This window comes from Pimephales promelas, chromosome 13 (genome assembly GCF_988280905.1).
Source record: "Pimephales promelas chromosome 13, fPimPro1.hap1.1, whole genome shotgun sequence".
Taxonomy (NCBI): Eukaryota; Metazoa; Chordata; class Actinopteri; order Cypriniformes; family Leuciscidae; genus Pimephales; species Pimephales promelas.
Genome location: NC_142781.1, coordinates 11,240,626 through 11,261,683, shown reverse-complemented (window position 1 = coordinate 11,261,683; position 21,058 = coordinate 11,240,626). Strand labels below are relative to the sequence as shown.

Here is a 21,058-nt window from a genome sequence, read left to right as displayed (position 1 = left end):
CAATAATAATGTAATGTCTAATATTTTAAAACCCGACGCAGCACAAATGAATCTTTTACCGGCACAATCCAGCACAAACGAAGCACAAACGAACGAGACTATTTTGGGTGAATTTGGATCATGTGGGGGACTGGTGACGTCATCAATAATAATGTAATGTCTAATATTTTAAAACCCGACGCAGCACAAATGAATCTTTTACCGGCACAATCCAGCACAAACGAAGCACAAACGAACGAGACTATTTTGGGTGAATTTTGGATTTGTGGGGGGCTGGTGAAGTCATCATTAATAATGTAGCCTAATGTCTAATATTTTAAAACCCGACGCAGCACAAATGAATCTTTTACCGGCACAATCCAGCACAAACGAAGCACAAACGAACGAGGCTATTTTGGGTGAATTTCGATCATGTGGGGGGCTGAGTGACCTCAGGTGACGTACCTAAAAATATTTTAATATCTAAAAAACCGAAGCAGCTGAAACGAAACATTTTACAGCACAAACCAGCACAAACGGAGCACAAACGAACGAGACTATTTTGGATGAATTTGAAGCATGTGGGGGGCTGAGTGACGTCATCGACCTAACCTTCAATGATTAATATTTAAAAATCCAAAGCAGCTCAAACGAAACTTTTTACAGCACAAAACAGCACAAACGGAGCACAAACGAACGAGACTATTTTGGATTAATTTGGAGCATGCGGGGGGCTGATGACGTCATCGCCTATAATTCAAAGTCTGTTATTTTAAAACCTGACGCAGCACAAACGAAAATTTTACCGGCACAATCCAGCACAAACGAAGCACAAACGAACGAGACTATTTTGGGTGAATTTGGATCATGTGGGGGGGCTGAGTGACCTCAGAATGACCTAAAAATATTATTTTAATATCTAAAAAACCGAAGCAGCACAAACGAAACTTTTTACAGCACAAACCAGCACAAACGATTGAGCATATTTTGACGACGTTTTGCGTTGGGTGGGGGGCCAACTTCACGGAGGTGTCAGACCCTATGTGTAACCTCCACACGTTACCTCTCTTTGGGCCTGGTGAGGTGTAGTGTAGTCCCCTCTTTTGGGATTAGGCACGCTTCCCCAGCATTATGGTCATGGCTGAAAAACAATGGGAATTGAGTTCCAATGCACTCATGCCTGGGGTAGGAAGAGCAGCTTCGACCATCCCTTCCACCCCCTTCGGTATGGAGGACTACCTCCTTGCACTTATATGGGGCGCTGGGTATGTTACATCGTAGTAACAGCATCTGCACGAATAATTTCAGTATTGACCTTTTTTGCCCAAAGTTTCACGAAAAAATTGTTTTAGACAAGTAGTTACATTCATTATAATAGAGTGACTTTCTTCTTGAAAAAAGCAGCGTGATTCTATCTTCCATTCATCTTTCCCACTCACTCAGATCCATAATCAAGGTCCGGTACACATAATAAATGCAGCAAATTTCAGTGTGTCACCCCCACTGCATTGCTAAAATGGTGCGCCTTAAAGCCGTAATTCCTTCCGGCCACATTATTTGCATGATGTCATAAATCTAGCTCTGAGTCTACGACTAATGCAGCGATTAATCTATTGTAACATTAAGGGGGACGTTTGCAACCTTTTCCTCTGATTTGAGGGTTCATTTTTTAATATGTGCACACACTGACTTTGACAGAGCAAGAACGGCTCTCATCCCCTGCACGCAGACAAGTTAGTTGTGTTGACATTGAAGCATGTCTGAAGGCATTAAAAAATCCAAGGCTATGAATAAAGAGATGAGTTAGAAAAGGCTTGTTCTCTTTTAACACGCATTGGCTCTTTTGATCCATTTATCTCATTGGAAGTTTGCCTGTGACAATTCTTTTAAGACTCTATCAAGAGAGCAAATGTTGCTTTTGTTAATTCTACTTCTTTAATCTCCTCTGATGAGTTTCTTAAGCAGTGTGTTCACTTTGTTTTTATCTTACGTTTGAAGAGATAATCGACAGGAACATGATGTCTTCGTTCTTAAAGGAAAAGCAAAAATGAAACTTCTTTATTTACTGTAGTTTAATTCAGAACTTTTTTAATCTAAATTGCGCACCTCTCTGTGTTTGCAGGTGGATTTTGCCTTCATTGTATGGCAAAGTTTTCCAGATCGTATTGTGGGCTACCCAGCACGCAGCCATTACTGGGACAGTGGGAAGGGGAGGTGGGGTTATACCTCTAAATGGACCAACGAATACTCCATGGTGCTGACAGGAGCTGCGTTCTACCACAGGTAATCTCCAGAGAACAATTTTTTCTATTTTTCAGAATTTACTATTATATTACTATAATATGTAATTGAGTTTTAACTAGGGCTGTCAAAAGTAATGCATCGACTTTTTTTGGAGGCGGGGGGGGGGGGTCATTGGTCATCTTTGGAAAACAGTCTCGACAATTCGAACCACGAATGCCGTTCATACAGTTCAGAACTTATCTGAACTTCATACAGTTCATCTTACTTGGCACGTCGTTCATGGTTCGACTTGTCGAGACTGTTTTCCAAAGATGGCGCCGCCTGTATACACGAAGTGCACTGTCTTTATAAAATATCTTCTTATTAAACGGTCTGTACACTTACAAAGTTCTCAATGCTTTTTTTTGCATGTAGGGACCCTCATTATGTTACTGTGTTAGTGTTGGGCTATTTTGAGCCTTGTTAGTGGGTTAACTAGCAATTTCTTTTTACTAATTATATGCCCCCATATACTAGAGTATACGCTAAACAGTTTTTAGAGATAAAACTCTTTACATTAAATTATCATGAAAACAAATCTCAGAGAATGGTCGATACCAATGTATAATTAGACCAAAAGTTCATTTTGCGCCGGAGTTCTCCTTTAAATAAAGTGAGGTGTTTTGAGAAAATGGAAACCCACAATGCAGCAGTGGCAGGTCTTATAGTGAAACCCTGAATTGGGTTCCTCCAGCATCCTTTGGCAGTATGACGCTCTGGAGGCATCTGACACAGGCCCAGTACTTGTGTGTACTTGTGTGTATGCCCGACCGGTCAGCCCTTGTACTGGGCTAGATGCCCATATGATATGATTCACCTTCTGTAGTCCCATATGTGTGTTGTCCATGATACAGTTTCCTACTCCAGCAGGATAGTATACCATGTCACAAAGCTCAAATCTTCTCAAGCTGGTTTCTTGAACATGACAATGAGTAACTCACTATTATCAAAACAGTCACCATGGGACATTGGAATGCGAGATTCACATCATGGATGTATAGCCAACAAATCTGTAGCAACTGTGTGATACTATCATGTCAATATGGACCAAAATCTCTGAGGAAGGTTTCCAGCACCTTGTTGAATCTATGCCATGAAGAAGGCAGTTCTGAAGTGTCCGATGAGCGGATGTCTAAGCTGTGTTCCAAATTTGAAGTTCAAATTTAAAAGTACTGTTTTCATGGGAAAGCAATGCCCCATTTCAAAACAGTTTTCACAAAATTAATTTTGAGTGTTAAAACTAATTTACAGTATAATGATTACAAAAATATACAATGGAGAAAAAAATACAATAATAACGTGTACCGCTATACCAGGATGCTGACAGTTTTCATAAAACTAGATGGTGTAATCTTCAGTAATACCCCTCTCATTTACTTTGGACAAATATTGGGATTGTGAAATGGGTCTTTTGGAAAGTCATGAAAATGCAATAATGGATTTTCTTCTTTGGGTGTTTTAGCAAATGGAAATTATTTTTTGCTGTGGTCTCCCATTTATCGTACTATAGTTTACTTCTGAGCTATTTTTGCAAATGACGTGTTGATGATAATTGATAATTTTTCATTGAACGTTGAGCTTTAAATCATTTTATTTTGTCCTGCGTGGAAGCCCCAATTATTTATTTGGTGCTTAAAGGTGCTTTTGAATATTGAACTTGCAACAAGTGGCCAATAATTAATAAGAACTTTAAAAAAATTATGATTAGGTTAATTTAAAATCATTATTAGCTGTCCCAAAATTGAAAAGCACCAGTTGCCACTGCTTTAAAAAAGTGCCTGTAAAATCAACAGTATTGGTGATTTTTAATTAAAATACTTTCAAACAGTATAACTGCAGTATGATAGCTTCCGAGGGCTAATCAACACAAATAATTATGTTGCACAATGTTGCAAGGTTGGATGGAATGAAAAAAAAGAGACGCAAATGTATACAATTTTTGCAGTGAACTTTAGTTGTTGTTGTTTTTTTTCAATTGTTTCTGAGACCCAAGCACAGCTGTGGATTAAAGTGTGTGTCATCTTAAAATATCCGTAGTCAGTTTGCCATAGCTAATACAACCTGATTAGTTGAGTTTACTAATCCTTTACAAAATAAGAAAAATCCTTTGCTTATTTTAATCTGCTTACTTGCTTATCTTCTTCACAGGGTATTACATACACAATAACCAAAACGTCTCAGGTTATGCAAGCATGGTTCCCTGAGAAGGTAAACAAGATGCTGCGTCCTCTACAGAGCACTATGGGGAATGCCTCTGGCGTGACCATTGTCTGAAGCATAAGTCTAAACATGACAATGAACTTGACATGGGCAGGTGGCAGCCTATGATATCACTGCTCATGCAAGCATGAGTATAAAAGGGCACCTGGGAAATACGTCATTCAATTGTTGTCTTCAGGAGAGGGCAGCTCCAAGGAGGCTCAAAGAGACCCTAAAACTCGGAATTGCAAAAGAGCTAATTTTTTTTTGGAGTGGAGCTCCTGGGGAACAGAGGCCAAGCAACACTTTAGCAAAAGAATAGCCGATGAGGCTCAAGCATTGTTACCCTGTGCAAGCTCTTATCAAGGAGGCAACAATGCCTAACAACTCGATGCTGCCCCAGGCGGAGCACTGAGGAGCAGTTTCTATAAAAGCAGTTGCCAAAGAGCCTCAAAGGTAGCCTAACGGCTTGACAACAATGCCTCACAGGAAGATTCTTATAATGAGAAGAAGCCTAACTGTGCATTCACACCAGACGCGAATAGTGCGTCAAATTCACACCTACCGCGTCTAGTTATACGCTTGAACACTTTGAATCCATTCGCGCGTCAAGAGCAAAATTGATGCGTGTATAAAACCAAACTTTGAAGCGAAATTTACGTGCGTCACACTCGTCTGAATCAAAATCCATTGGTGGTTATTTTTTTATGTTGATCGAGCATTCATCGAGAGAGTCACCGCTCTGTATTTGCTTTGGAGAGCAGAACAGCCGCGTGGGGATCATCGTCGCCGTATTTGTGTCTACCGGACCCTTCGGAGGCGAAACTTTTGGCGAGTTTCACCATTTGATCGCTCCAGGGGCTGCGCCGCTGTCAGCGGTACTTCCGTCTGTCCCACCTCCAGTTTGATGACCTGTTTGATCACCCTCGACCTCATCCATCTAATCTGTCATTTATTTTTGTTTTGATGATAAAGCAAGCCTCAAAAAGTTATTAACCTGTCCTCTGAATTTTTTCTCTCTCACGTCCAGACACGAACTTATGCACATGTATGTTGGTTGTCTTTACATCATAATAATATTTCATATAATCTAGATATGTAATAAATAACATTCAATACAAAATGAACATGCCTTGTATATTGAAATAAAGTTTTAAGTGATAAAATATTTGCTTTGTTGTGCATTAGAACCACACCAGGCATTTAGTCATATGTGACCTGATCCAGCAAAATGAGTCACAGTGACCCAAATTTAAAAATTGAGATTTTGGTATTAATTGAAAGAGGGCACCATGAGCTTTCAAATTATATCAAATTAAGTCATACCTTGAATGGTTGTAAAGATATACACATTTGAATTCTGGTCGTCTGCCCTTTTTTTCCAATTGAAAACCTGAGAAAATTGCTTTTAAAGTTTTTTTGCCCATTTTTTTGTTGATATCTTTCAAAATCCATTGCATTTTAAAAGATAAACTATTTATTTTATAGCTTAATTTGACCAAATACATTAATATATATATAAATATGATTTAACCAGGCTGAAGTTCAAATTATTTAAGTTATTTGGAATAAATAATTAAAAAGGCACTTTTACAAAAATGTTCTAAAATCAGAAAGATTGAACAGAGGAGCCAGAGAGAAATTCTTCACTTTTCATACGGATTAGCCCACATAAGCAGAGAGCAGTCTCATTTCTTTCGTTTTGAATGGTTTTGTTTAAAAGAAAACATTTCAATAATATATTTCTCAAGTCTGTGAGGCAAGTAGGATACCTTATACGCTGACTTTCGGTTCATGAGACGAACTTCAGTTCACGTGCTGCCGCTCCGTGTCGTGATTAGGCCTAGCCTATCCTTTGTCTGCAATTTATTTCTTATTATTAAATCCTTGGTAGATGGTTGATGAAACATTGATTTAAATTTAGATACAATTATTTCCAAACGAAATTCACTTTAAAGAACGGCTTTGTGCTTGCTTTCTGTTTAGGCTCTGTGAAAGTTTTAGTGCTGCTTCCAGAGAACGGTCATGTCCGTATCATTGTTTTTTCCTCATAAATGCGAACACGGAAAATAAAATAAAAGATTTTATGTTCTGGGGAGAGTCAACCCTTCTTCATCCGGTGGGTATTACTTTTGGTTTGTGCATGGTTCACATAGGCCTATTTATTAAAAGATTTAATTATCTGGGAATTATGGATCTCCTCCATAACGCTGAAATTGCCCAATTTTAAACAATTTAGTAATAATTTAACTAGTTTTGTGGTGTAGGTCTACATATTTTATAACGTTAACTTCAAATAATACTAATAGTAGCCTAATTTAAAGATGTGGAGGATAACTCCAGGATAACGCCGGGATTTGAAGGGACGTGTCTTCTCATTGCAACACAGGTTCGTGGATGTGTTGCGATCGTTACAGCCTTACATGAATTCTTCTTGCAGATAAGTATACTCACAAAGCTTAGGTTAGAAGCCTCCAGTGAGTTCAACACTTTGAGTTCAACGTTTCAGCGGATAGGCTACCCGGGAAATGCTCAGAGGTGACGAGGGGAGTTGAGAGGAGCAACTTATTTCAGTGAATTTAAAGCTTTGACAACTTTAATCGTCATTTAAATACCTTTACTCAATTATCTGGACTACGAAACTTTGGGAGATTATTTTTGAATGTCTGTTCTTTGAAATTAGCAAAAAAAAAAAAATTTGTTATTTCATTGTTTTTCCACATAATCGGCCCATATCTTAAAATGGAACGTTGCGACTTCCGACTCATTTTGCCAGAGCGGGTCACATATTACAAAATAAGTTATTGAAGCATCCAGATACTTCACCACGTGAGCACGCAGCTAGTCTCCCGATTGGTTAACGTGGCATGAATTGACGGCAAAGTTCCGATTTTTCAACTCGGGCAGCAGGCGCGAATTCGCATCAAACGCGAGAATGCACAAATAGCACTAACTAAATCATTCGCGCTTAACGCGCCAAATGCTCAATTCGCAAGTTCGCAAGAATGAGGCGTATTCGCGCCTACCGCACCGCTCTCTACGCCTCATTCGTGCCGCAGGAATTTTTATTGCGCGTAACGCGTCTTTCCATTGACTTAACATTGAAATCACTCACGCCTGACGCGCTATTCACGTCCGGTGTGAACGCACCATAACAATACTCCAGACCTAAGCTACAGCTAAAGTGGCTCAGAGAGCCAAAAACAGCTTCCTGAGAAGGTTTGATGGAGCATAATCAACTTGTACTGTATGCACGTGAAGCTTAAAAAGAGCAGAGAGGAGCGAGAGGAGGCCTAGCAATGTCCTATAATCAGAATATGCCAAGGAGGCTTACAGAAATCCAACTACTTGATGGTGCTATTTGAGGAAAGCATAAAGACTCTCAAGAGGAGGCCTCCAGTCTCCGGTCCTGAGACTGGGATAAGCCAGACCCCTTCGCAGTCTGAGGCACGGACCTAAACCTACCAAGCATCGTCTCAATGAATGTGCTGTAAAGTTCAGAGGGGGCGAAACTAATGCATCGTGGAGCATTTTTTTCTCTTTCTCACAGATGTCAACCCGGTTCACCCAATCTTCACTGCCACTATGGCCACTGTGGATCGACTGATCGCTGCGGCAGTTTTTGTTGCACGGAGAGCCAAATCTGTGGTGCGGTGCAGCTCCTCTACTGCTTCAGGGAGAAGCTCCTGGTCCAGGTCTTTCAGCAGGTTGGCCTGTTAGGCCTACAGCACAGTCAGAGTGTGCAGCGTCGCACCAGCCAGACACACTGCCTAATATGCTCTGCCATTATGGCTAAATATGACACACAGAGGTTTAGTAGACAGAGATGGAGCATTCAATGCTGATGCCTCACCCATCAAGAGATCCTCACACCCGCATCCCCTGCCAATCAGCATAGTTCGCTTGAATGCGATGGATGCAGGCTGATTATGGCTTTCTCCATGATCTGTCCACCTCAGCATTAAGATCTGGAAGAAAGGGAAGGCTCGTATGAGCTGGACGATTATGTCCTGAAAAAGCGTTCATCCAAGTGACTACGAGCAACCTTGTGCTTCTCGCGCTTCCACGGTAGATCTAATTTGAAGTTATGCGGGACAAACATCTTCAATCTCACCAGCCTCTTCCTGCTCGTCTTGGCTCGAAGTTAGGAGCGCGCTCGCTGCCGAATCAGATAACGTAAGTGACAGCACATCATCACAATCTGGCAGCTTCCTCTCATAAGCAGCAGATGAATGAGAAATATTCATACCTATCTCGAACTCATCCGCAAGCTCCAAAACCTCAGTCTCCTACTCGCCTCAGCCGTAGTAGGTCCTAAACCGCGAGGCACAGATGGCCGTCTCAATTCCCTCGTGAAGAGGGACAGACGATAGTGAAGTTTCAATGCACCCCAACAGCCCCATCAAGGACTGAGCATCCATGCTCCATGCCCATACAAATAACGGACATATTGTGTGTGTCATCAGGTGTCAGAAAACACTGACATGGATACACACACACTTTCTAATGAACTTAGCTCTAATGCTAGCCATAGACTTCCCGTTAGACACACGTTCAAACAGAAGACAAGAAAGGGGATGACGTAAGTCACTGGTGCCCTTTTATACTCCCGGTCGCACCAGTAGTTACGTCGTAGGCGGCCGCCAGCCAGTGTCAAGTTCATTATCTTGGTTGTTGTGTTCATTGTCGTATCACATCCGAGGCATTCCCCATAGCGCCCTCTAGGGGATGCAACACGAGTTCCGATTCGAAAGAGAACACTAACTTTTGCATATGCATATATTGGTGAAGAGACATAGAGCCAGGTCTGACTTGAAACACTCTTAATGTGCGTATTGTAATAGACTGTTGAATATGTGAAAGTACAAATGCCATTTAAGAGAGGTATGATCAGTACTCAAAAATGTAATATATTACTCATTACTAATTACTCATTTCAAAAGTAATATTATTACTTATTACTCCTGGCCAATAGTAATTAGTTAAACTACTAGTTACTTTACTTTTCCATTACACCCAGAAAAATTGGTAATTGCATCGTTTTTGCAGCCTGTAAATCCATGAAAGTTACAGATAAAAAAAGTGTAAAACAAAGGGTATCGTGAAAGGCGCTATATAAATATATGTTATTAATAGCCTAATATTAAAAGATGGAGAGTCAATCGTGGAGATAGGCAACATTTCATCAACCACATACCCCTTCTTTTTCGATTGTTGTAGGCTGCTGTCCAGCACGATAAAAATTCAATTTTTGTTGTTAAGCCATTTTAGGGCTACAGCCATCATCTTCAGCAGGGTTTGATTTTTTTTTTCCCAATGAGTTTCACGTTGATGTGCTGTCGTAAAAGGTGTTTCAGGAGATTTGAGTTTGAGTTGATCGCAGTAGACAAAGTCTTAGTACCACCACACAATTTGCATGTGACATTGATGTTTTTGATGTCATCCTTTCTCCTTACAATATTAAAATATAGCTTTGATATAAAAAGTATGAAAAAAATATATAAAAATTATTTGATTGGATTTTTGAATTTCAAATCATTAGTGATAACTAGTAACTAGCCATTTTTGTTTTGTACTTAAATTTTACTAGTAATTAGTTACACTACTAGTTACCAGGAAAATTAATATTATTACTGAAACGTGTAACTAGTTACTACTGTTCTCACAGTAACTAGGTACGTACTGTTCTGATGCATGTGTTTTATTTATGTTTGTTGGAGCTTAGTATATCATGGGCGAACTTGACCGTGAAGAAAAGTGTTGTTACGTTGTCTAATTATATTCATCCTATCCTTTTCATGTGTCATAGCACCTCACAACTCAGTGAGCTTTATGTAGAAGAAAAAATGTCTAAACAATCACACATGTCATGAAAACATACCCCATGAACATTTACACTTATGAAATTGAATTTATAACATTTTTCATAGCTGGACCATCAGTCATAAAGTCTGAAGTCCCTTTGAATAAAGCACAACAAAAACTTGTATATAGTACACTGATTTCCCTGTGGAAAGAAAGGGCTGATTTGTTTCTTAGCTTGTTAAATTTAACTCTGAGATACAAGGGATATACCAAGAATCATCAAGCTACACATATAGCTAGATTTTGTAAAGTAGTTTATTGAATATCTAGCACATAAATATTTTGTGTCGTCTCTCTCTAGTGATGTCAATATGAATTTGTCTTTTATCATGAGTACACTCTAAAAAATGCTGGGTTGTTTTAACCCAACTTTGGGTCAAATATGGACTAACCCAGCCGTTGGGTTAAATTTTTACATTATATTTTTAACCCAACATTTCGGGTTTGTCCATATTTGACCCAAAATTGGGTTAAAACAACCCAGCATTTTTTAGAGTGTAGATATAATTGGCTCTAGTGCACTTATTACTTCTAACCTTATAGGGAGACTGGGGTGATGTTGCAATTTTCCTTCATATTCACATCTTTTGGTATAAGAAACATTTATTACAGGAATCACAAAATGACTTGAGGTTGATAAATAAATCAATACCCCCAGTTTCTGTTCACAGAAAAGTTGGAATAATTACAGCAGAAACACCACAAGAAATGTCTTAACTTATCTTGGGGAGCCTTTAAATATTATGTTGGACAGTGGGGGTGGGGCCTTTGAGTTCAACCAAAAATCCACAAACACTGTACTAACTACTTACAACAACCTAGCAACAGAAAGGTTACAACACTCTACACTCTAAAAACATCCAGAGCACCTTAGCAACCACACAAAGACACTCTGGATACCATTCACAACACCATAGCAACAGTCTAAAAACACTCAGAGCACCTTAGCAATAGTATAGAAACACTATATTAAATATCCGCAACAGCATAGCAACACTCACACAGAGCACTTTAGAAACAACATAGAAACACTAAAAGACCTATCACATACGAACACTGTTGTAACCATCCACAACCCATCCACTAACCTTAGCAACAGCAAAGCAACACTATAAAAAAAACTCAGAGCACCTTATCAATCGCATAGAAACACTGTAGAAACCACAACCCCTTAGCAACTAAAAATACTCAGAGCACCTTAGCAATTGCACAGAACCACTGTAGTGCCCATCGATAACACCCTATCAGCAGCATCAATAACACCCACCTAACATCAGCAGGGGGATTGAAACACTGTTGTAACCATAATACTCTAGCAACAATATAGGAACAGTCTAAAAACACTCAGAGCACCTTAGCAATCACACAGGAATGCTGTAACCACAACACCATAGCAACAGCATAGCAACACTTTAAAAACACTCAGAGCATCTTAGGAATCACATAGAAACACGGTAGTAACCACAAGACCATAGCAACACTTTTAAAACACTCAGAGCACCTTAGCAATCACACAGAAATACTGTAACCAAAACACTATAGCAACAGCATAGCAACACTTTATAAACACTCAGAGCATCTTAGCAATCCTATAGAAACACTGTAGTAACTACAACACCATAGCAAAAGCCTAGCAACACTATAAAACATTCAGAGCACCTTAGCAATCACACATAAACACTGTAGTAACCACAGCACCCTGGCAACATCATTGAAACACAGTAGTAACCACCCACAACACCATAACAACACTATAAAAACACTAAGAGCACCTTGGCAATCGCATGGAAACAGTAATAATCACAACACCATAGCAACAGCAACACTTTAAAAACACTCAGAGCATCTTAGCAATCCTATAGAAACCCTGTAGTAACCACAACACTCTAGCAACAGCCTAGAAACACTATAAAAACACTAAGAGCACCTTAGCAATCACACAGAAACACAGTAGTAACCGCAACACCCAAGCAACATCATTGAAACACTGTAGTAACCATCCACAACACAATAGCAACACTATAAAAACACTAAGAGCACCTTAGCAATCACACAGAAACACTGTAGTAACCACAACACCCTAGCAACATCATTGAAACACAGTAGTAACCATCCACAACACAATAGCAACACTATAACACTAAGAGCACCTTAGCAATCACACAGAAACACTGTCGTAACCACAGCACCCTAGCAACATCATTGAAACACAGTAGTAACCATCCACAACACAATAGCAACACTATAAAAACACTAAGAGTACCTTAGCAATCACACAGAAACACTGTAGTAACCACAACACCCTAGCAACATCATTGAAACACAGTAGTAACCATCCACAACACAATAGCAACACTATAAAAACACTAAGAGCACCTTAGCAATCACACAGAAACACTGTCGTAACCACAGCACCCTAGCAACATAATTGAAACACAGTAGTAACCATCCACAACACCATAGCAACACTATAAAAACACTAAGAGCACCTTAGCAATTACACAGAAACACTGTAGTAACCACAACACCCTAGCAACATCATTGAAACACAGTAGTAACCATCCACAACACCATAGCAACACTATAAAAACACTAAGAGCACCTTAGCAATTGCACAGAAACACTGTAGTAACCACAACACCCTAGCAACATCATTGAAACACAGTAGTAACCATCCACAACACCATAGCAATACTATAAAAAACACTAAGAGCACCTGAGCAATCACACAGAAACACTGTAGTAACCACAGCACCCAAGCAACAGCACAGCAGGGATTCACAGCGTGTTGAATCTTGAATCACTGTTGCAGATTCTCACTGAATTTAGACAAGATGCTGGTACGAGGTCAGTGTCAGATGCTTGTAAAAGCTGAATGTGAGACCTGCTGCAATAGAGATCGCTCAGAGACAGGCTGATATTAAAGCAGGTAATAAATGTTCAGTCTGACAGCTTCACTGGCCATATTTTAACGATAAATGGCACGGGTGAGATGGAGTTCACAGTTTGTTTTAGCCGAAGGTCTCCAAACTCATCACTCACAACAGAGCCACACACACACACACACAGACCTTCAGACTGACACATCACACACCCGACACACAGATTAACTGCTTTGCTACTGGTCAGTGAGCTGACACACCACCTGCAAAGTGACCCGAGCTTAAAGTGCACAGAAGAAAAAGACATAAATAAACGTGTGAAGAGAGATAAGCCACCTGCAGGGCTGAGAGAAACGTTTTGATGGCTTTCCCTCAAAGAGAGAGAGAGTAAAAGAGGAGGAAGGAAGGAAAGAGAATGACAGGCAAGACATCTGCAGGCAGGAAAGGAGATTCAGATTAATAAGGACGGAGAGAGAGAGAGAGAGTAGGTGTCACTCACAGAAATTAAAACATCTGTCTTTTTGAGGTTCTCACAGCAGGGTGAGCTCCTCCTGTCTCTGTCTGTGAAGGATATCATGAGTGACTATCTCAGTCCCACCAAGAAGAATGTTTAGGTTTCTCTTAATGAAGCACTCATTTAATTTGTCTAAAATGTTTCTCATAAATGAAAATATGATAAATAATTATAAGCTTGTTAAAGAAACAGTATTTCTTGAGTGGAACACAAAAGAAGATATTTTGAAGAATGTTGGTAACTAAAGCATCATGTATGATAATGGCGATAATGCATGGTTTGTGAAAAAATATATCATGTAGCCTAGAATATTTGCTTCAAAACTGTGAAAATCATCCCGCTAACTCATTCAGATAAAACAATACATTGATTTAAAATTTGTAAGACATGTTTTGTGTAAGAAAGCTTTATGCGAGGAGGCGTAAATATTGCTGTTTCACACCTGAGAAAGACAAAGACCTTGCCATAATGGCCCTATCATTATGAGGAGCCTGGCACAAAGAATGAGGAGATATTTAAAGGGGCTATATGTAGGTTTTTACTTAAAAACATCTTTAAGATAGAGTTTTTATTTGGACATTTATGAGCCAACCATAATGTAATAGAAAGAATGACACCTTGACTGTCCACCACGGTTGCCTCTATCAGTCTGTGGGCTCAATTGTGTTTGGAGGACTCGGGTCCGAATTGGCGCAAAAATTCACAAAATGTGACGTCACGAGTGTTCTCATCTGCTTGGGCTTACATCCGTACGACAGCCATTAGTAAGCAGAGGCAATCGCTAGCAGTAGTGTTTCAAATGGACTCAGCGGAGGGAAAGAAGCGACCAGCCTCCAGCACAATCTAGACACCCACGGAAACTCCTTGTTAGTAAAAAAAAAAAAAGCCTTATCTAGCACAGCTACAACAGAGAGTGACCGGCGTCAGAGACTATTTATATAGAGACATGCCACTTCCTCAATACTTAATACAACTATATAGGGAAAACCCGTAACACCAGAGATGGCGTGTATCCACATGTCCCGCCCCTCCCGCTGGAAAGCCAATCGTCTGCTTTTTAACAGTCAAGCCGGGAAACATTTAAGCCTATCGTCTGGTTCCACTGACGCATGCGCACAGTTGAGGTTTGTGACTGCGGAAAATACGTTAATGTTTGAAAAGGCGGTAGATTTGATATGCAGTGTATGTGTGTGTTGTGTAAATATCAGACATCCCAAGTCTCCCAGAAGTTCCGGGAGTCTCCCGCAGATTGATAGCGACTCCTTAATCCCGCAAATTAGTATAAATCTCTTGGAATCTAGAGCGAGCGAGCAAGAGCGCGCACATACTGTGCTTCAAACGTGTAGAGTGCACACAACAGAGAGCGAGTGTTACGGTAGCCAGCCCTTCTGGAATATCCTTACTCCAGTTTCAACGCCTCCTTTTGCATGTTTAGGGACTCATATTATTGCTTCCTAGTATGTAGGACTGCTGCTGATTGATTGCTGATTGACTATCACCTGTTCTGATTCAACTCTGATTAGTTAACCTATATCTGGCTTGTTAACCTGGTGTCTGTTTGTGAAGGATTGTTTCACTGTTGTGTGCATGTCTGAGCATTCCTGGTTTTCCGTGCCTATCTGTGTCTTGACGCTTGCCTTGGTGTATATCTGTGATTGTCTGCAGCCTGCCTAGTGACCCTCTGCCTGTTTTTGGATTCCGTTTGCCTGCAGCCCGCCCTTGATCTTCAGCCTGGTTATTGACACGCCTTTGTTTAACCCTGAAACTGTTGATGCTGATTCTTTATCTTTGACAAAGTCTTAGATTGGAATAAATTGTTGCATTTGGATCTGCCTCTGTCATCTCCGTCATAACAGAATCCTTCACCAAATGAAGATCCAGCAACAATGTCTACTCTGTCTGCTGCAGTCACTGCTCGAGCTTCCCTGCTCACCACGCATCAGTTCCAGCTGTCTCGACTGACCTCAGTAACGGAGGAACTGCTCAGGGCTGTTCAGTCTTTGCAAAAGTCTTCATCTCCAGCGTCAGCATCTCCTGCACCAGCACACGATTCTGAGCCTCTGACTATTGAAAGTACGAGCCCTCACCTTGCTTTCCCCGAAAAGTTCAGTGGAGATCCTGGTAAATGCAAAGACTTTGTTTTCAGATGCTCTCTGTATTTAGCCCAGCAGCGTTCGCTTTATCCTACTGATGCCAATAAAATCGCCTTTGTTTGTTCTCTGCTCTCTGGCTGCGCATTGGATTGGCTCGTCTCGGTCTGGAAAATGGATGGATCCGCCTTCCCCTCATTTGAGGTATTCATGCAGCACTTTCAAGCAATGTTCGGTGACGTCCAGGAGAGTGAGGAAGGGGAGAAACAAGTGCATCGCATGAGACCAGTCAAGCCTTCACGTTTCATCATGCCTGTGCAGCCAGCTCTTCATGGCGACACTGTCCGGAAAATGCCTTGCGCCGGATCTCTCGAATCCGCTCTCTGCACCGGTCCTGTTGAGCCTGCACTTCACGTATGCCCCACCAAATCAGTCACTAGACTTTATCTGACGATATCCAGCATAATAGACCCTCACCTGATATCAGTGCGATCAACCAGAAAGACCATGCCTCGTGCCAGATCCTTCGACTCTGCTCTCTGCACCGCAGCTGTTGTGCCTGTTGTCCACGTGAGTCTTGTCAAGTCTGCGCCCCAAATAGCGCCCGCTGAATCAAAGACAGTGGAAATTATGCCTGCCAAATCAGAGATTGCAGATGTTTTGCCTGCCGCACCTGAGTCTGAGCGCAACGAGGTCAGCCCTTCCGAGTCTACTGAGTCAGGCCCTTCCGAGTCTGAGTCAAGCCCTTCCGAGTCTACTGAGTCAAGCCCTTCCGAGTCTACTGAGTCAAGCCCTTCCGAGTCTACTGAGTCAAGCCCTTCCGAGTCTACTGAGTCAAGCCCTTCCGAGTCTACTGAGTCAAGCCCTTCCGAGTCTGACGAATCTGGCCTTGCTAAATGGAATGAATTCAGCCCAGTCAAGTCGAATGAAACCAGCTCAGCTGAGTTGAATGGATCCTGCACTGCCAATGGTGAGCTTTTGGCGTTCCCACCTACCCTCCCTCTCTTGCCTCTATTGGACTCATCTTGCTCTCCTGTTCTGCCGCTGTTGAGCCTTGTCCACCCCTCTGCTCATCCTCAGCTGCCCACCTGTGTCGCTGTGTACTTGCCTAAGTATGTCCAGTCCTCCGCTTTACCCTGGCCTGTGGACCCCCCACCTTCGCCTCTGTCCCCTGAGCCTCAGACTCCACCTTGGTCCTTCAATCCTTCGGCTTTACCTAGGCCCACAGTTCCCTCAGCTCCGTCATGTCCTGTCAGCCCACCAGCTTTGCCAGGCTCACTCGTCCTACTGTTTCTGCCATTGCTCAGCTGTCACCCTGGCTCCACCACAGCCTTCCAGATCCTGTCCTCCGCCTCGGTCCCATGTGCCTTCCGCTCCGCCTTGGCCCTCCGGACCTGCGGTGTCACCTTGTCTCTGTGTCCGTCCGGCTCTGTTGGGGATCCCCGAACTGCCTGATCCTCCCTGGCTTCCTGAATTGCCTGACCCTCCCTGGGAAGGAGGGGTTTAGTTTGGAGCGTCTGGAAGCCGCTCCTTTGGGTGGGGGCTATGTTACGGTAGCCAGCCCTTCTGGAATATCCTTACTCCAGTTTCAACGCCTCCTTTTGCATGTTTAGGGACTCATATTATTGCTTCCTAGTATGTAGGACTGCTGCTGATTGATTGCTGATTGACTATCACCTGTTCTGATTCAACTCTGATTAGTTAACCTATATCTGGCTTGTTAACCTGGTGTCTGTTTGTGAAGGATTGTTTCACTGTTGTGTGCATGTCTGAGCATTCCTGGTTTTCCGTGCCTATCTGTGTCTTGACGCTTGCCTTGGTGTATATCTGTGATTGTCTGCAGCCTGCCTAGTGACCCTCTGCCTGTTTTTGGATTCCGTTTGCCTGCAGCCCACCCTTGATCTTCAGCCTGGTTATTGACACGCCTTTGTTTAACCCTGAAACTGTTGATGCTGATTCTTTATCTTTGACAAAGTCTTAGATTGGAATAAATTGTTGCATTTGGATCTGCCTCTGTCATCTCCGTCATAACAGCGAGAGAACCCTTGCGCATGCGTAGTAAAAGTATAACCTATGGGGAAAAGGGCGTTTCAAACGTTATTTTGGGGCAAAGTCATCAAACTTTTTTATTTTACTGCTGTTTCTATACATGCTGTTTTTATGTCCCGGTGACCAGTGAAAGTGCAGTTCTGACGCATTCATTTAGACCTGGTCTTGTTAGTCTGTAATAGCTGCCCGGAGGCGTTGTCAAGATGGCGGCCGAGTGGCACGGCTCACCTAAAAGGACTTTGTCGGTGTCGGGCAAAGACAAGAGTCGACATTGGAGCGGCATTTGATTCTTGGAGGGAGTTCCAGTCAGTGCTGGGTATAAAAACAGACCCCGCGCTGTCGAACAATAACCTTACAGTACTGTAACTTTTCTTACCTCTGTAAACATGCAGGTAAATCTCGATGAGCCTTCTGTGGTTGCTGCGGCAACTCTCTGCTTGAAATGTTCTCCATAAACACCTGCAATTGCTGATAAAGCACTAACTTAAAGAAAGTCAATGTTCAAGAGCCCAATTAAAGCAAACACTGAACTCCATGATGGTGACCTCAAACAAAACATTTTCAATAAGACATCAACATCTCAACCTAATTTTAATTCTCAATAAGAACTTCTGTAGACATGTGAAAAAGTCAGTCTGCTTAGTAATGAGAGAAGCTGGTAATGTTGTTTGTGGAGTTGTGTAATCAGATCTTGAGAGAGTTCATGTCAGTTCATCTGAGGCTGTTTCTGAAGAAAGTTGTAGTTTGTGTTCTTATTACTCTTTCGAAAGATGATTGAAAGAATGTTTCAGGAACATCACACTAACATTTAAATAACATTCTAGTAACATTAAGCAAACTGGACATTTTTTTGTTCTTGGAATGTTCGAAATCAACGTTCCTAGAGTGTGGAATTTTATATCAAAATTACGTTGAAAGAACTTTTGAGGAGCATTATACCTTTAAAAGCATGTTCTTCTAACGTCAAGAAGACATTTTTCAGGTTATCAGAACCAACAGTGAAAAGAAGTCTGTTAGCTGGGGAGTAACCATATGGCGCTTTTCCACTGCTGGTACGGCTTGGTACAGCTCAGTACGGTTCGGTGCGGCACGGTTTGGCTCGCTTCGCTTTTCCACTGCGTGGTACGATTCGGCTCGACACGGCACGGCTCGGTTCGCTTTAGCTCGGTTGCTTTTCCACTGCAGTTTGTACTGCTTTAAAGTGGGTGGGATTATAGACTGATCGATAACAGAAGTGTCTGTTTCTGGCTATTTAAATCTAGCGGGTTTGGTTTCTCGTCTCGATGTCTATTGGTCGCAAACACAATGACGCTGTTAGTGACGATCCTGTCTGACCAATCAGTGATCTTCAGTGTTTCACGTCACATTTCAGTACTGGTATGCTACGCTTGGAACCTCAACAGACCAGGTACCATTTAAAGCGACCAGAAGCGAGCCGTACCGTACCGTGCAGTGGAAAATCACCAAAGCGTGCCGTACCGAACCAAACCGTGCCGTACCATGCAGTGGAAAAGCGCCAATAGTAACAAAGGATGTAATCGGAAACCAAGCAAACAAGAACTAAACACAAGGAGGAAAAATGGGAACCAAAGGAAACACTAAGAGTCCACAAACAGTGATGTCATATTAAGGACGTTTTTCACACAGCTAAATAATATCTTTATTAATATATTTATTTGTTTTGGACAGGTATTATCATCACCTGTACACATACTACCTGCCGATGTCTCTGCTGTCAATGGTGGACCAGTTGGCCAACTGTGAGGATATCCTCATGAATTTCCTCATCTCTGCAGTATCCAAACTCCCGCCAATCAAAGTCACGCAGAAAAAACAGTACAAGGAGACCATGATGCAGCAGGTAGGAGTCTGTGTGTGCATGGGTTGTAAATAGATGAGTGTGTGTCTAGGGCGATTCCCTATTGAGATCAGAAACGTCTGTGTAGTGTGTGATGGATGGATTGCTCCAGGGCTGTGAGTGTGTGTTGATCTGATTCAGCAGTATTGGTGCGTTTGATGAATGTCTTCATGGTAAGGTGAGATTAATGATTGACAGCAAGGTTGCTGTACTATCCTTCTCTCTGTCTGTCTTACCCATTTCCACCTGCTCTCCTTCTCCTCTTTTAATACATTTCTTCATTCTTTCTTTCCAACTGCAGATTACCTCTGTCTTTTTCAAAACTCAGCTCTCTTTAGCATGAATAATTACCCAGACAGCAAACTGACATTGAATCAACGTGGAAATGACGTCTCTCATGACATCGAAACAACGTTGATCTGGCATTGTTTTGCTCATCCAATTAACGTTGAACCAACATCAGACGCGGCATTCTTCAAAGCTAAATGAAAATCGAAAATTGGTTTGCTTTCATAACGTTGAAACAACGTTGATTTCAAGTTAATTTTCCGTTAGTTTTGAAAGAATGACGTGTCTGACGTTGGTTCAACGTTAATTCGATGAGCAAAACAATGTTAGATCAATGTTGTTTCGATGTCATGTTTCCACGTTGATTCAATGTCAGTTTGCTATCTGGGTAGCCAACATATCTTTTCAAAACAAGGTGAACAATAGTCAATATAATGAAAATGCAATTTTGAGCGCGAACGTGTTGATCACACATCCCTTTTTCACAGACATCGCTGGAAAGTTTGTAGTTCGGTTGGATATGTCTATAGCAAAGAATGTAAAATGAGGCACATATTACTAATGTTAACTGACTGTAAAAAAAATATGTGTGCTTTTTATCACATATTGTTATGATTTTTATCTCAAGTGCTATCATTATTTTACTTTCAGAGTCATCAACTGTACTGAAATACTGTTTGTGGCAGAAATTTTACTGGTATGAGTTTAAAAAATAGTCATTGCCCCCTTAAAAACTGTAGGTAGGTTAGCTACTTTTTGTTATTAGCTTGTAGCATAGGCTAGTTAACTAGCTTTTTCAATACGGCATATCTGAATGCAGTGTAGTTTTAATGTGTTAGGAGTATTTTGGAAAAATACAGTTTCAAAGTTTTAAAAAATGTATTGTTTTACTGAATATTTGCTCAAAATTCACTTGAACTTAAACTAGAAGCTAACGCTAGAAGCTAAATGGCTAATTTGCTGATTGTAATCTCAAAATGGAATATCAGTCGGTCATATAAAGGACATCTAAAGACTTTGTGATGAAAGTTGTGAACAATAGAAAGTATTT

At 41.3% G+C, this 21,058-nt stretch overlaps 1 protein-coding gene across 1 annotated transcript in view; it reads left to right on the top strand.

Moving 5' to 3' along the window:
• LOC120493730 (exostosin-1) overlaps positions 1-21,058 on the top strand; it is a 358,315-nt gene that overhangs the window by 336,330 nt on the left and 927 nt on the right. Inside the window, exons 10-11 of the mRNA XM_039692526.2 lie at positions 2,102-2,262; positions 19,551-19,722. Coding sequence (XP_039548460.2) covers positions 2,102-2,262; positions 19,551-19,722 — 333 coding nt within the window. The remainder of the gene's footprint in view (positions 1-2,101; positions 2,263-19,550; positions 19,723-21,058) is intronic.